A 16,165-nucleotide genomic window follows, 5' to 3' on the forward strand; every position below is an offset into this window, starting at 1 on the left:
TTGTCAGGTGCTCTAGCCAGAAGATGCTGGATCCGGGAACCTGTCCAGCAAGGCTAACTGATCTGGCTGGTAAAGAAACAATGCACCTTTTTTAGATTCAGACAGTTTATGACTTATGTAGACAGCAAAAGCAAGAAGAACACAGGCACCCGCTCCCCATGTCCTTTGTCTCGTGGGGTGGCACCCAACAAAAGGGGACGTGGCATTTGCAGCAGCCTGAGATGCGGCACACGCTCAGGTCACAATGGAGCAGTTACGGGGCCCAGCAGCCGGAGTCTAAAACAAGAGGCAGAGGCCTCACACCTCATTGGAATTTTACAGCCTGAGGAGACAGCGTGTCGTGATAACCTCTGCAAGATAAGGCGGTGAGTGGCACATGTCACCAGCCTCCTATGCTCTCGTGTTCTGGAATGATCGCAGGGCCGTCTGCCAAGACTCAGATCGAATCAGCGGCAGTTAAACTCTGCCTATGTGGTTTATGTGGAGACGTGCAAGGTCACGAGAGTGCCACGGCAGAGCCATTCATCAACAGAACCAAAAACTGTCGGAGATTTCAGGGCCCAAGTGAGGAATGCTTCCATCAGCTGAACCAATTATGATCCGTGAATTGAAAATTGGCTACTCTGCTTCCTGATGCCACTGGGTATGAGGCAAAGAAGGATGCTATCCAGTATTCAGTAAGGTAATCGGTGACCACAGTATATAAATTACAGTAGCTTTCTATTAGGGATCAATATTTGGTAATAAAATATATCGGGGGAAAAGTTCACTTTCACAATAATATGAAAAAATATTAACTACCTGAGAGTGTTAAAAAAAAAAAAAAAAAGGAAAGAAAGAAACAGATAAGTCCTGTGTGGAGAGGAGAAAAGAGGTGGAAAACTTTACTTAAGGACCTAATAAAAGATTCAAATAAATGGAAGCACACAAGATGAGCCTTTGTGGAAAGATGCAACGTTTTCTATTATAAATTTCGCTCCAAATAATTCAATAAGATAACTTGACAGGATAATTTTAGATTTTATTTAGAAAAATAAATGAGTGGAAATGGCAACAAAAAAAATATATTCGAAAAAGTTTTTTGCACAGCAACAGGCAAAATGTTCACATTTTGACCACAGCGCCTTATCATGTAGTTGCTAATGATGGAAGGGGGGGGATGGGCTACTTTATAAAAGAGGGGGCTCCAGCTGAGAACTGTTCTCGCTTCTTTCCTGAATCGCAAAGGTGTTTCTGAAATTATTCTGAAATACGTCCTCTACTTGACTTCCCAGTCTGATGAATTTCTGGTTGTTCTGGAAAAGCAAAGACAAAAACAAGAGTAACCATTGCTGCTGAGTTTGGCTCTCATTGTCTCATACAATCCAGGCTTCATTTTAGACGGTCCCACGTGTTAAGTGAGAATTAATACAGTTAAGAGTAGCTTATGTTCCCTGATAACTTGATCATTTCTCTCAGAGATCATCTCTCCTCAGAGATGCAAAAAATTGTACTGTATTATAGTCCAATTCTTCATCAGAAACGTATTGATTCATTTTTTTCCCCCAAATTCTAGTTGTTCGATTTTCTCACATAGCACCTATGCCTTGCATGACCACGGTGGGACGGAAATGTTGAAGGCAGATTCATGATGTCCCCTTTCCTCCTTCACCCCTTGAGATATTCCTTGTTTATTACTTTTTTGATATAGCCCTAAAAAATTCGTATATAAAGAAATCCAGGATTTTGAAATTTGAGAAATTTGATTGGGTATCTTCCTTTAGAGAAAAGAGACACTAGTTGCCTTTTACAACACACTTCTCGCAAGGGAGTGATCTGGGAGGCCTGGCGCCTGTAGGGATGCCCTTCCTGGCACCATGGCCTTGAGGGATCTGTCTGGAAGCAGCCTCCCATGCTCTGCGTCCGGACTGCAGCCCTGGGAACCAATGGAAATAGGCACTCGCCCGGGTGTGAGGGGGGAGGCCGCTGTCCGCACATCCCAGAGAGGCCGGATACCAGCAGGCAGGTGCACAGTGGCAACAGCAAACTGTGCACGGGCAGAGTCTGTGCCTCGGCACCCAGTCTCCCTCCACTGGCTCCCTTAGTTAGGCCGAGTAAGCGTAGGAACCCGGGACAAAGGTGGAGACTCCTGGGACACGCACATAGCTACCCAGGTCCAGGAAAACATGCGTTTCCATTTCTTCTGGAAGGAGGTCGTCAGTCTACTGCTCTCTGTGGGCAAAAACTGAGTATCTACAAGTGAGTAAACGATGAGGTCCCAAGGTCATGTTTGCAAAGACAGCTTCTGGCTTGCTATAATTTTCCCCACCTTAGACCACGGGCTTTTAGAATACTTCCAGAATTTGTACTTGTGTGGGCTGGCCACACGATAAGGGAAACTGCAACATTTCCCTGATACAAGACCATGAAAGGCAGAGTGGCTTTAAGACAGAAAGAGGGACGCCCTGGGTGCCGCTCACCTTGTAAAATGCCCTGTGGTTCTGAAAGATGAGGCTCATGTCCTGCACAAACCCCTCCACTCGGATGTACAGTTTCATATTCAGCTTTTTCTTGATTTTGCTTAGCCACATGGGCTTTTTCAGGCCATGAGATGCCTCTCGACCCTGTTGGTCAAAGTGCCAAAGGACAGGCTATTAGCACTGTTCCCAGTCTACCCGCTGTTACAGATGGACGGCTTGTGCCCTCCCCACCTCCCCCTCACCCCCCTCATTCCTGGGTTGAAATCCTGTAACCCCCGTTGTGATGGCGTCAGGAGGTGAGGATTTGGGAGACGATTAGATTGTGAGGGTGGGCTTCATGAAGGGGATTGGTGCCTTGATAAAAAGACCCCAGACAGCTCTCTTCCTCTCTTTCCACCTTGTGAGGAGACAAAGAGAAGTTGGGAGTCTGTAAGATCACACTGGCACCCTGATCTTGGACTTCCAGCTGAGAAATGAATGAAAGCAAAAATGTGAAAGCTAAACGTCTGCTGTTTAAGCCGCCCTGTGTGTGGTACCTTGTGACAGCGGCCTAAGCGGCCAAGGGCTGAGTAACCTGACCCAGCCATCCATCAATAAGACGAAAGATAATAACACTGGTACCCACTGGATTCATCTCACAAATTTGAGAATGCCAGTTTGGGGCTTTGTTGCCGTTACTTACATAATGCGGTTTTGAGGCAAAAAAGGAGCTTTTTGAACAGGAGTAGACCTTCAAAAGGACAAACTCACATTTCTGCAAAAGATACAGGAGATTTTAAGTAAAAAGCAGCTTAGAGAGAATGAGGTGTACATATGCTGGGACAGAATGCCCAGCTCCCAGACCTGTGGTCTGTGAAACAAACATGGAATGGGAATTTTCTTTGCAATACAAACTTTAGTGTTAGGTCATGTGATCAAAGCACAGCAAGGAACAGCAGTTCACCCTTGGGCACCATCCCTCCAGCCCCTGCAAGACTGTGTTGCTTCTCTCAAGTCAACAGAAAGGAGGAGACTTCAGGTTTACATTTCAACTCACCAACTGCTCCTCAGGCAGCATCCGCCTCTTCAGGACCTCTGATTCCTGGTGACATACCTGGCTTTGTGGGTACCTTTCCTTAATAGCTTCTACCCTGCAGATGATGCAACTCCATGGGTCCCTAGAAGGTTGGGCATAAGGTCAGCAAAGGTAGGTGCTCTGTGAATCAGCCACTGTTTCTATAGCTGCTGAAGCCCTCTGTTCAGGAATGACTGGTGGTTTCCACCTTTTATCCAGCTTCTCTTTTGGACACTCCTTTGCACGAGAGCCCCATTTGGGCACCCTTGCCAGGCACCCCTCCCACTAATTGTGGTACCAGGACTGACCGTTTGTTGAGTGAGATGCCGTGGTGGGTGATGGTCTTTCACCTCAAAACTAAGAGTTCTCATCTGAGCCACTGTGGGCTCAGTAATGAGCCCTGTGAGGATTGGAAACTGGTACCTTCAGCGCTGGAGTCTTGGGCTTCAGAAAGACATCAGACCGTAGTAACAATCAGGAAACCAGCTCTTGTTTCTCAACTTTGCTGAATTAGCAAAAGACCACAGAGCTATAGGCATCCTCTCCTCTGGCATTGCCATATCTGTGCCTAGAATCTGCGCTGCAGAAATTTCTTGGAAAGGAAATCTATTGACAGAGTGGTGCCAGACATCTGCCATATTCCTCCAGATTCATTCTTCATTCTTCTCTGCCAGGCTACCTGTGCTGAAGAGCTCTCGATAATCAAGTGGATACAGTGATCCTTCTTAGACATGCCATTTGCCTCTGTCCCTGGCTACCCCAGTGCTTGCTTGAGGGGCCCACTATCAAATATCCATGGTGTGAAGTTGGGGACTATACACGGGCTCAACAATAAAGCAGACCTGTCTTCTGCCTCTGCAAATTGCCCAACTACAGAGCTTTATGCTGAATCTCTGAGATGACACCATTCCCTGGGGACTACCTGGGAGAAGGTAGATTACATTAGACTCTCCCATTATGAAGGGACAATGCTCTGTCTTCATAGGGACAGACACAATCCTGGTTGAAATCATCCATCCTCCTTGGCCATAGCAATTCTGCTCACACTACCACTTTCAGAATGCCTTATTAGTCTCCGTGTTATCCAACATACCATCAGCTCTGACCAAAGATACATTTGCTGGGATTTTAGAGCAAAGGAATGCAATGTAAATGGCCTTCTGAAGGCTCACCACAACCCCAGATTTGTCAACTTTTTAATGTTCCCATCACAGGTATGTTCTTTAAACCACCAGCTAATGTATGGTGTCGTCACCCCCATCAAAGTTCATGGGTCTGTGACCTGGTGGGGGGAGTGGGGGTAACATCTCTTTCTATTACACTTAATAACCACTTGAAGAGTTTTTGCTTCCCATTAATCTGCTGCTTCCGGCAGTAGTAAACAGCTTTGGGCCATATTTCTGGATCCTGATACTTTAAGACTCTGGTGCCTCTGCATCAAGACCCATACAACCAGAGTCAAACTTTGCAGGATGAATGCACATGGTGGGAGGAGCTGTGCCACAAGAAGGAAGGGCAAGAGGGGGCCAGGTCTCACCAACCTTTTAGCATCTATAGGGTGGATGTGGCATGTCTCATGAAAGGACCTTGAACAAGTATCACAGCAGAACAGCATCCCGTGTCCACCGCACACCTCACATTCATTTGAGTTTTCCGGCTGGAAGGGGAGATAATGTAGACATCACTGGGACTAGTAAGTCCCCAGAAGGTCAACACATGGGGCTTTAGAACACATGGCCTTTGCTTGTACCAAGGTGACACTTACAAATTTCTGTCCTCAAAATATTAAGGAACAACACTGAGTGAGGATTTCAAAAGAAGACATTCTGGTCTGCAGTGAAGTTTGGGAGGGGGTGGTTATTAGACCATTACGGTTTTCTTTATGAAGGCAGAGATTCTGATACAGACTAGCAACGACAACAACAAATGAGGGATTAAAGATAACCTGAGAAATTTATTAACAAATAAATGTAATACGGTGAATATAATACAGTGTCTTATCTAGTTGTCTACATTGCATCATCTACATTGAGTCATTGAAGAGTGATTTATCTAGAGTTTAATGTAATGGATTAAACTTATGACATAACACTGCATCCCATTTTCTTGGCCATAAGTTTCCCATGATTTGAAGGACCTGAGAAGGAGTTCCTGCACTATGGCCTCTGTACCTGGAGGGTCCTTGGGCCTGTGGCAGTACCTCTGGGTTGGAAAGACATGGGCACAGATGACCAGAAGGATGCCAGAGCTCTTTGGTTCTGGGAGCCTGGGGGAAGATACCCATGACTCAGCTCGGCATGTAAGGTGCGGAGGTGCTACCTCCAAATGGCCAGGGAGGGTCCTACCAGCAACTGCCACTGTTGAAGCCCAAGGCCTTACGCTCATTTTCTGAGCACATAGAAGATTTGGTGTTTTTGTATATAAGGAAGATGGAGGGGTCCACAAAATTGGCTGATGCTGGATTTTTCACCTCAATCTGTGGGACCTTTAGCCAGATTTAATTTCATTTAGTAAAGTTAAACATTTGATAGTGTTTGTATCTAAGTATTATGGAGTAACAAACATATGTTAAGAACAATAGAATTAATAGACCAAAATAAGAATTGGTCAAGGAATGAGCCCATTGATGGGCAAAAGAAATCACACCTTTTTCCTCCTGTGTTGTGTGTGTGTGTGTGTGTGATAATCTATGTGGCAATAACACGTGAATCCCTACATACTATAATTTCTATGTAAGAAGGTGGTGTGTCTGTGCTGGAGAAATGCCCAGAGGATGAACACCTGAATACTCTCCTGGGACTACCTGGGAAGCAAGAGAACCAGTTGAGGAAAGCCGCATGGTGGGGGAACATTTCATCCAATGGGTGGCAGTTCTACACCTAGATGAAAATATCCTGTCTATACTGCGGACTGGAAGAAGGATTTATGTCCTCATGTGACAATCTAGGTACAAAATAGTGCACAGACTTGGGGACTGGCCAACCCAGTGATATGGTTGGGTCTCTTGATGGTGATGAGGAAGGGGAGCAGTGACAGGGGGCACCATTTCGCCTCTTCCTTCTAGAAACACTCTTCATACTTTGTTCCAGGATATTCCACTCTCTTGGATTTTTTCCCTAACCCTCTGTCTCTTTTTGTTCAGGTTCTTCACTTGGAATGATGGGAAATCTTTGGGGCTCTGTCCTGTGTCCCCTGTTCATTCCACTCTGCTGGATGACCACAACTCCTCCCATGACCACGCCTTCCACATCTATCCCCAGACTTTAAAGCGGTATCTCTAGTTACCTTTTGAGTCCTCAAACATCCAAACTCAACTTTCCGTCACCTCCGGGTGGATGTTTTTCATCATGTCTGAACACATCCCAACCCCAACCACATTCCTTGTCTTGGATCTGCTCCTCTTCGGTTGTCCCTCATCTCACCAAGCACTCCAGCATCCACCCAGAAGCCTGGAAGTGAACATATAACCCTCCCTTTTCGCATCCCAGATATCCATCCCATCACTGGTCCTGCTGATCTTATTTGTCAAATATCCCATCTTCTTCTTAGTGCCTCTGTGAGGTCAACAGCCACAAGGATGCAGAGCCCTTACTTACAATGCTGCCTTATTAGCCAAAGCACAGTGGCCTGTTTTTTGGGTTCCAGATCATAACAGTCAGAATATCATCCCTGTGCCCAATAAGCTGATGTAAATTGGGATATGTCTCAATTTGTAAATTCTTTTCATCTGTAAATTCAATATAAGAAGGACACAAAAGTCACACATAAGAGGAAATTCTAGGCTCTTGTATCTAGCCCATGTCTTCCCTTTATTGAAAGGGAAAACTTAAGGAATAGCCTGTCAGGGACATACCTGGGCACATCCCCACATGGGCCTGAGGTGGTCCTGGTATGGGGCCATGTAACCATTTTTCTTTTTTGTCATAACAGATGACATTCGTGGATGCTGACCATTGATGGGTCAAGATTTCTGGACCATCATCTTATAAAGTGCACTGCAAATAGGCCCTGAGAAAGAATGAATAAACATGCCAATCCCATGCTGGAATAAACATGCCAGTCTGTAGTCTAGGAAGCCTGTGAACTTGACATACGTCTCTTCAGTCTTTTTTCTTATTTTCTTCTTTAAATGTTTATTCAGTTTTCATTTTTTAAATTTTTTTTAATGTTTATTTATTTTTGAGACAGAGACAGAGCATGAATGGGGGAGGGGCAGAGAGAGAGGGAGACACAGAATCTGAAGCAGGCTCCAGGCTCTGAGCTGTCAGCACAGAGCCTGACGTGGGGCTCGAACTCACGGGCCGTGAGATCATGACCTGAGCCGAAGTCGGACGCTTAACCGACTGAGCCACCCAGGCGCCCCAGTTTACTCAGTTTTTAGTGTGAACAGGGGAGGGGCAGAGAGAGAGAGAGAAGGAGACACAGAATCCAAAGCAGGCTCCAGGCTCTGAGCTGTCAGCACAGAGCCCGATGTGGGGCTTGAACCCACAAACTGCGAAATCATGAGCCAATTTGGAGGCTTAACTGACTGAGCCACCCAGGTGCCCCTGTCTCTTTAATCTATTTAGCAAGAAATTTGTCCTTTTGCTTGGCAGTGGTTCTCAACCTGCTGTACAGTAGAATCACCTGGGGAGCTTTAAAAAAAACTCTGATGCCTAAGGCCCACCCTCAGAGATTCAATTAATTGCATGTGATTTTGGTGGTTTGCTTCACCAGGATGGACACATAGTATGTTTTAAACATTCCCCTGGTGCAGTCATTAGTGGAGACCTCTGGCTTCTAAAGCAGTGGTTTCTGGATCAGCAGGAGCAGCATCCATTGAAACTTGTTAAAAGTGTAAATTCTCAGGCCCCCCACCTCACTCACTGAATCAGAAGCCCAGAGATTCTGATGGGCACTACAGATTGAACAGCACTGGCTCACTGTGGTCAACTTTGTGCATTAAAACCACTAGAGTTGCTTTGGAAAATGTCAACCTGCAGGCAGCACCTTAGAAGACTACTATGAGAACCTCTGAGGGTGGGATCTTCAGCTGATGGCAATGAGCAGCCAAGGTTGGGAGCCCACGGTCTAGAGGGATTTCTTCCATCAAGGCCTGGGAGCTGTAAGTAGAGTTATTATCAGCCCACGAAGTCTGTCACAGAAAGGTTATGAAAAGGAGTGAGGACATTCTTGCTGGAAGAGGTGCCTTTTAATCTTCACAGAGGGCTTGGTGGTGAGCTGTAAGAAATAACCCTCTGTGTCCATTTCAGAAATCAGAAAAGTTGCACAGACCCCAGGATTCAAGGGTCCCACCTCCAGCAGAGGAATGGGAGTGGTGTGGATGCATCTAGATCGTGCTGGGCAATGCATTTGCTAGAAGGCCAGCATGGCCTTGGCGACCTTTTTCTATCCCCTCTCTGTTGGCGTCCCATATCAGTACAGCTGCACATCATACTAAAATGGGAGGTTCCCCCTGGAGTTGTGCAAAAAGCTGACTGCCTAAAATGTCCATCTTGTTGCAATGAAAACAATCAAAGTGTGATTTATCTTAGACAGAGGGGTCATCTCTGCTGTTGGCCGACTCTAAAGCAGCCAGCCATAGCAAAGCAGAGAATGGACAGAATGGTCTGCCATCGAGCACTACCCGAGCAGTTAGCGTAGAACTGTCTGTGACTTGCTCCGTGTTGATGGCTTCAGTCTTAGCCAGCTCAGCATCCTGATGGCTCCCTTCAGATGGACTCCAGGGTTTCCATAAGGACCGTGAATGCATTACTCTGCAGCACCCACTTGCCCTGTGTATATTTCTCTGCAGGACTCGTGACAGGGTCCACCCCTGGACTTGCCAGCTGGGCCCAGCCTGTTCCTTCTGGCTGATGCTTAAAACCATCTTAGCTCTGCCTGCACCTTAGAGTAGATATTTGGGGTTTTCCTTGTCTTCCCTATCACCTTTTTTAAATGCTGATATTCTCTCAAATTTGCTCCTTACCCCTAATCTGCAGGCCAGTCTTGACTATTACCACTGGCTCTAGAGGCCCCAGTGATCTAGAGTTCTGCCTCCCCTACCCACTTTCGAGGGGAAATAAAGAAACAGGAAAGCTTCCCTGAACAAATTGAAAGGATGCTTTCATGCAGAGACACCAGCTCCAGAACCATCTCCCTGGTGTGGGTGATGTGTCTGCCGTTCTCTGCTCATCACACACGGTGACATGCTCCAACTGAGTATGCACATGCTTTGGGGGAGCACAGCAGTGACACAGATAATGTATGGAGGAACAAGGCCAGTATTATTCTGGGGTTACAGGTGGGAATTAGTACTTACGTAAGGGTCATCTCTCCCATGCTCTGGGACAGTCTGTAGAAAAGAGATAAAGATTGAATGACAATATTGTATATGATTTTTTATTGACCACACATTTGAGCAGACTTCTTTATGTAAAGGATTCATGCCACAGCCCTCCCTCTGTTTTATATCTGTTTTTATGGATCTATATATCTAACAGGAGAATTAAAAAGCATGAAATTGTTTGTTTCTGGCAGTTTGGCTCAATGTAAGTTCATTCTCTGGCTCTCAGACCCAAGGCAGGCCTTTGTGAAGCTATGAGGGGACTGTGGCCCTGGATGCCACAGATGGGGCTGGGATTGCAATGAGAGAATCAGGCTGAGGACTGAATATCCACGGCCCCCAGCAGCCACAGTGCCCAGAATCCTGGACACCATGCAGCTGTCCCAAAGAACCCCACTGTCTTCTGCAGCTCACTCAGGACATAGCCCTGAAGATAAAATGGGTCTAAGGTCCCCAGTCCTACAGTTCTTCTTCCTGAAGCCAAGCACCTCACCACTTTCTCCTAAATCCCAAAAGCTTGCACTGACTGATACCTGTGGAATGAGTTGGCTTTCTTCAGTCTGGAACAACGGCGGCCTCAACTTTCACCTCCAGCCCAAGGCATAGAGGCTATAGACAAGTCACACAGTGTGATCCAAAGTACAATGGCTTGGGAGGCAGCCACATCACTGCTTGCCTCTCAGAAGGGCCTAGAACCTCCACCCCACCCCGATAGTTATGGTCCCATATTAGACAACAAAGTTGAAACAATCCTTTGGGTCTGTTTGGCCTCCTGCGCACTGCTGTTGGCCAAGCATACACTTAGTGCTTAGCGCTTGTTCCCCAGGTGTTTGTTAAATGGATACATAAGTGCACAAACAAATGAACACAACTGTCACTCAGAGACAAGGTTTCTTAGCAGCTGGTAAATGATTGGATTGGAGTTTTATAGCTTACTATCTTGGAACACCTCAGCTATCACTATCAGGCTTAACAGGAATCGTATGAGCAGGGAAACCGCCAGAAGCACCACCTGTCATTTGATGACACAAAGGACAGAAGCCTAGGGTCTGGGGAAGGAAGAGACCCTCTGGAGCGATGCTCTGAGACCTGAGGTGGTCACAAGGCTGTAACCCTCGGCTCCCTAGCACTGGGTGGAGATGTTTGCTCTTAGTGAACAGAGCAAATAGTATCTCTTTCTCCAGAAAACCCAGTGGATGCAGACCCTAGTGACTGAGTCTCTAGCATAAGGTCAGTGGGGCAGGTTGTCCCAGAAACCAGCTTGGTGAAGACCGTGACTTTCTGGTGCGGCAGAGATGGGCCAAGGTCACCTCTCAAGGTCACCTCTATTGGAGGTCAAGAAAATGGAAGTTCTTCCATATCCTTTCTGCACCACACAGGTTCTCTCTCACACATACTCTTGGAGAGGCCATAGAAGACACCAACTATCCCACCACCTTCCCTGGAATCCATACAGCATGAAAACCACTGGTCCATGAGCTCCAGAAGGGGACTTTGAAGGAAAGAGAATTTGCTCCATAGACAGAACTGAGGTGTGCAAAACCCATCTGGTGAGGCCTGATGCTTTTACACAGAGACGCTCAGCTACAAAATCATGTCCATGGTGTCTCTCCACAAAGGAAAACTCTTCTGGGTCAACAATGTCTTGCCCAGTGCATATCAGCCTTCCAACCTCTCTATTCTCTAGGATTACATCTCCATAAAGGAATTGAAAGTTCCCTTAAAGAAAGACCTCTTGAAGAAGTCCTCAGTGTGAGTTTGTGTGTGTGTGTGTGTGTGTGTGTGCGTGTGTGTGCGTGTGTGTGCGAGCACACGTGTGTGTGCATGAAAGAGAGGAAAGATATAAGAGAATGGGAGAGAATGTGATTTGGGTTTCTTGCTTCACCAGGTGACACACGACTATTATCTCTTCCAAGGGGTGAGACATTGGTAGAAGGTCATGTGATAATTACCTTTCTTCTCCTTTTTCTTGGTGGGTCTGGTAGAAATTTATTCTGAAATAGAAATGAGATTAATGCCAAATGGGTCCTTGTTTCTACTCTGTGAGCTTTGTATCTCCAACTGCCTTCCAGATATGCCCCACTGTCAGCACAAATTCAAAGTGTTTTCATGGAAAATAACATCCCTCTCCGAATCCCTAACACACTGCTCTCTCTTACCCAGATTTAGCTTTAAGGGCAACTTTAAAAACCGTGCCCTCTCTTTTGCTCCCCTCATAGCCATGCCAGGTTTTCCTTCACAATGTCTTCTATACCCACTGCTTCCTGTCCGACCTCCAGGACCTCTCTAGCTTGTGTCTTTATACCTCACATGCTATAGCTACTCCACTGGCACTTAGCCAGTGAGTGACAGACTGGGGCAGGCTCTTAGTGGCCTTGGGCACATAAAGGTGTCCATGCCTTTGGGGAGACAAGTGCGAAGAGCCATTATGTAATGGTGATGGTGATGGTAAGGTGATGATGGTAAGAGTGATGAAGTGTAAACCATGCTCTCACAGAGTATTTTGGATCCAGAGATGGGTCAGTATGGTAGGCTAAACAACGACCCCCAACGATGGTCAGATTCTCAGACCTCTGAATATGTTAAATTAAGTGGTAAAAAGGACTTTACAAATGTAATTAAATTAAGGATCTTGCAATAGGAAGATCATTCTGATTATCTGTGTTGGGCCAATGTAATGACAAGCATCCTTTTGCAAGGGAGGCAGGAGGGTCAGAGTGAGTAGTAAGAGGTGTAACGATGAAACATGAGGTTGGAGTGACGTCAGGAAGAGCCTTGAGCCAAGGAATGCAGGCAGCTTCCAGAAGCTGAAAAAGGCAAGGAAACTTCTGGAAGGTTCCAGAAAGAACCAGCCCTGCCAACACCTTGCCTTGAGCCCAATGAAACTGATTTCAGACTTCTGGCCTCCAGAACTGTTAGGATAATAGATTTCTATTGTTTTAAGCCACCCAGGTTGTGAAAAGTTGTTACAGCAGCCACAAGAAACAGAGGCAGAGGGTTTTAAAGGACTTTAGAGAGTATGCTGTTTGAACTGGGCCTTACAGGCTGATTGGGGGTGTATCAGGCACAGAGGCAGTCAAGGTCACATGAAGTATCTGTGGCTGCAAGCACTCCATCCTCCAACCCATCTTGCATTCTCTGATCAGATTAATACTTCTATTTAAAAAAAAATTTTTTTTTTAGAGAGAGAAAGAGAGCACAAACAGGGGAGGGGCTCAGGTAAGAGAGAGAGAGAGAGAGAGAGAGAGAGAGAGAGAGAGAGAGAGAGAAAGAGAGAGAATCCCAAGCATGTTCCACATTCAGTGCAGAGTCTGACATAGGGCTGGGTCCCATACCCTGGAATCATGACCTGGGCCAAAGCCAAGGGTTGGATGCTTACCGACTGAACCACTGGGGTATCCCTGACTGGATTAATACTTCTAAAGCAGTGTATCACCTATGTCAGTCATCACTAACTCAACACCCCCCTCCCCCCATGATCCCCTTATGATGAAAGGAAGGGTCCAGACTCCTTCCTCTGGCCTTAAGATGTCTTCCATCCGCTCAGCCCACGTAACAAGCCTACAACTTCTTGACAAATCACAGGCAGGATTTTCACTCCATCCTTTCTATGTAGAATGCCTTGTTCTTACATTTTTGCTCATCAGGACTATTCTTTTTTTTTTTTTTAATTGTTTTTAATGTTTATTTATTTTTGAGAAAGAGAGAGAGAGAGAGAGTGAGCAAGCACTGGGGAAGGGGCAGAGAGGAGACACAGAATCTGAAGCAGGCTCCAGGCTCTGAGCTGTCAGCACAGAGCCCAACGTGGGGCTCGAACTCACAAGCCTAAGACCATGACCTGAGCCAAAGTTGGACACTTAACCAACTGAGCCACCCAGGCGCTCCAGGACTATTCTTTTAAGACTCAGTTCAGAGCACTATCAACAATAGCCAAATTATGGAAAGAGCCCAAATGTCCATCGGCTGATGAATGGATAAAGAAGACGTGGTATATATACACAATGGAATATTACTCAGCAACCAAAAAGAATGACATCTTGCCATTTGCAACAATGTGGATGGAACTAGAATGTATTATGCTAAGCAAAATAAGTCGGTCAGAGAAAGATAAATATCATATGATTTCATTCATATGTGGAATTTAAGAAACAAAACAGATGAACATAGGGGGAAGGGAAGGAAAAATAAGATAAAATCAGAGAGGGAGGCAAACCATAAGAGACTTGTAAGTACAGAGAACAAACTGAGGGTCGCTGGAGGGGTGGTGGGTGGGAGGATGGGCTAAATGGGTGATGGGCATTAGGGAGGGCACTTGTTGGGGTGAGCACTGGGTGTTATACGTAAGTGATGACTCACTAAATTCTATTCTCGAGATCATTATTACACTATATGTTAACTAACTTGGAAGTAAATAAATTTATGTTTTACTTTTAAATCAATATTTTTTTTAAATGTTTATTTAATTTTGAGGGGGGTGGTATGGGCAGAGAGAGAGAGAGGGAGACACAGAATCCGAAGCAGGCTCCGAGCTGTCAGCACAGAGCCTGATGCGGGGCTTGAACTCACAAACTATGAGATCATGAGCTGAGCCACAGTGGGACACTTAACCAACTGAGCCACCTAAAGTTGTCCCTAAATAAAATTTTAAAAATTAAAAAAAAAAAGACTCAGCTCAGTGGAAACCATTCCATGAAACTGTCCTCAACCCCAAGCTCAGAAATAATCCTCCCTTCCTGGAGCCACTGCATCTCTTCCTGCCAGCACCCCTCCTTATAGCACCGTGTGCTGTGTGGTCCCCTGGTGACGAGGCTCGTGTGCCACCTACTGTATCAAGGAGGTACCTGGTCCTGTGTCGTAAACACGTAGCCCTCTTCCGGCATGGCTGGGGCTCACACCTTACACCCTGTGGATTTAGATGCAACTCGGTAGATATTTGCTGAGCAAAGAGCTTTTCTTCATCATTAGAGTGGCACAAGGAAGGGACATCTGGGTCATGCGACAGAGTCAGAAGGCATGAGCTTGTCTGCAATAGAGACCCAGCCTGTTTTGTCCACGTCAAGGGGCTGATATGGGGGCCAAAGGAGATATTTTGAAATGCAATGTATTTATATTCTCTTTCAAGGATGAATCTCAGAAGGCTATCAAAAGAAATAACGGTAAAATATTCTGCAATCCAAGAAACATTTATACTGATGTGTTATTTTCAGATACAGAGATCTACCATGCCACTTTAAACTTTAGTCTCCCCCCAACCCCCGACACACACCAATTTACTTTCTGTGACCAGATTACACAGTGGCAATTATTAGTGGTTGAGTCAGAGACATAATTTACGGTTCTGCCTTCAAAAGGGTAAGAGCTTGGGGGGTGCCTGGATGGCTCTGTCGGTTGGACATTTGGCTCTTGATTTCGGCTCAGGTCATGATCTCTCTGTTTGTGAGATCAGGCCTGCCTCAGGCGCAGTGCTGACGGTATGGAGCCTGCTTGGGGTTCTCTCTCTTCCTCTCTCTCTCCTCCTTCCCTGCTCATGCTCTCTCTCTCTCTCAAGATAAATATAATTTTAAAAAACATTAAAAAATTCCAAAAAACAAAAGGATAATAGCTCATGCATTTAGAGGATTAACGTCTAATATAAAGCAGCCAAAATACTCTTGAGTGGAATGTTAGTACATAACATGTGCATTGTGATCTGGGCAAGGGGGTCATGGCAGTTTTCTGGACACTGAGAAATTCTGCTGATGCTTGGAGCTGATGAACCGTGACACTAAACCCTTGATTTAAGCCCTGTGTCATTGGGATACCTCAATCAGCTGTTTCAGGGGGAATCCACCACACCTCACGCTCATCTTCCAGTTCTTGGATGGTCCGTGGTTTCCTTCAATTTCAAATTCCCTGAGGGTGAACCACCTTCCATCCTCCCCCTTTATACACCTCTGTGCGATTCCTGTGAGACAAAAATAAGAAGTCATAAGGGAGTGCCTTCTCAACTATAAAACCCCCCCAAATATGCCCCCCCCTGCCCCGTGGATCTTGGCTCAGAATCTGTAGCAAGAGAGCTGAGATCCCTCTCAGGGCCCTACAAGCAGCCTGAAAGGCAAGGGCAAGAGGGAACTTCCTGCTGTGTGCACACATATCATTGACCTTTGTGCAACAAGGAAAATAATTAACACCAACATGTATTTTTTAAAAGTATTTCACTACATTCAAAAGAGAAACAACTGAATGGCCCTGAAGATGGATGAGCAGGCTTCTTTTTCCTGCCTTCTCTGAGAGGTAGGCTGGGTTTCAGAGGGGACGCGAGGCCACACAGGTGGATGAGTGGCTGCT

The 16,165-nt window shown here is 45.9% G+C and overlaps 1 protein-coding gene across 5 annotated transcripts in view; it reads right to left on the reverse strand.

Moving 5' to 3' along the window:
• Positions 1–1,000: 1,000 nt before the first annotated feature.
• SP100 (SP100 nuclear antigen) overlaps positions 1,001–16,165 on the reverse strand; it is a 99,531-nt gene continuing 84,366 nt past the window's right edge. For 4 of the 5 annotated variants that reach the window (XM_047869564.1, XM_047869563.1, XM_047869562.1 and 1 more), the window contains 8 exons: positions 15,640–15,782; positions 11,791–11,832; positions 9,815–9,847; positions 5,055–5,170; positions 3,496–3,616; positions 3,142–3,213; positions 2,460–2,603; positions 1,001–1,295 (listed from right to left, as the gene is read on the reverse strand). In XM_047869564.1, the coding sequence (XP_047725520.1) occupies positions 1,170–1,295; positions 2,460–2,603; positions 3,142–3,213; positions 3,496–3,616; positions 5,055–5,170; positions 9,815–9,847; positions 11,791–11,832; positions 15,640–15,782 (797 nt within the window). In that variant the 3' untranslated portion in view covers positions 1,001–1,169. The remainder of the gene's footprint in view (positions 1,296–2,459; positions 2,604–3,141; positions 3,214–3,495; positions 3,617–5,054; positions 5,171–9,814; positions 9,848–11,790; positions 11,833–15,639; positions 15,783–16,165) is intronic. The other variant, XM_047869565.1, reaches the window with a different exon arrangement.

This window comes from Prionailurus viverrinus, chromosome C1 (genome assembly GCF_022837055.1).
Source record: "Prionailurus viverrinus isolate Anna chromosome C1, UM_Priviv_1.0, whole genome shotgun sequence".
Taxonomy (NCBI): Eukaryota; Metazoa; Chordata; class Mammalia; order Carnivora; family Felidae; genus Prionailurus; species Prionailurus viverrinus.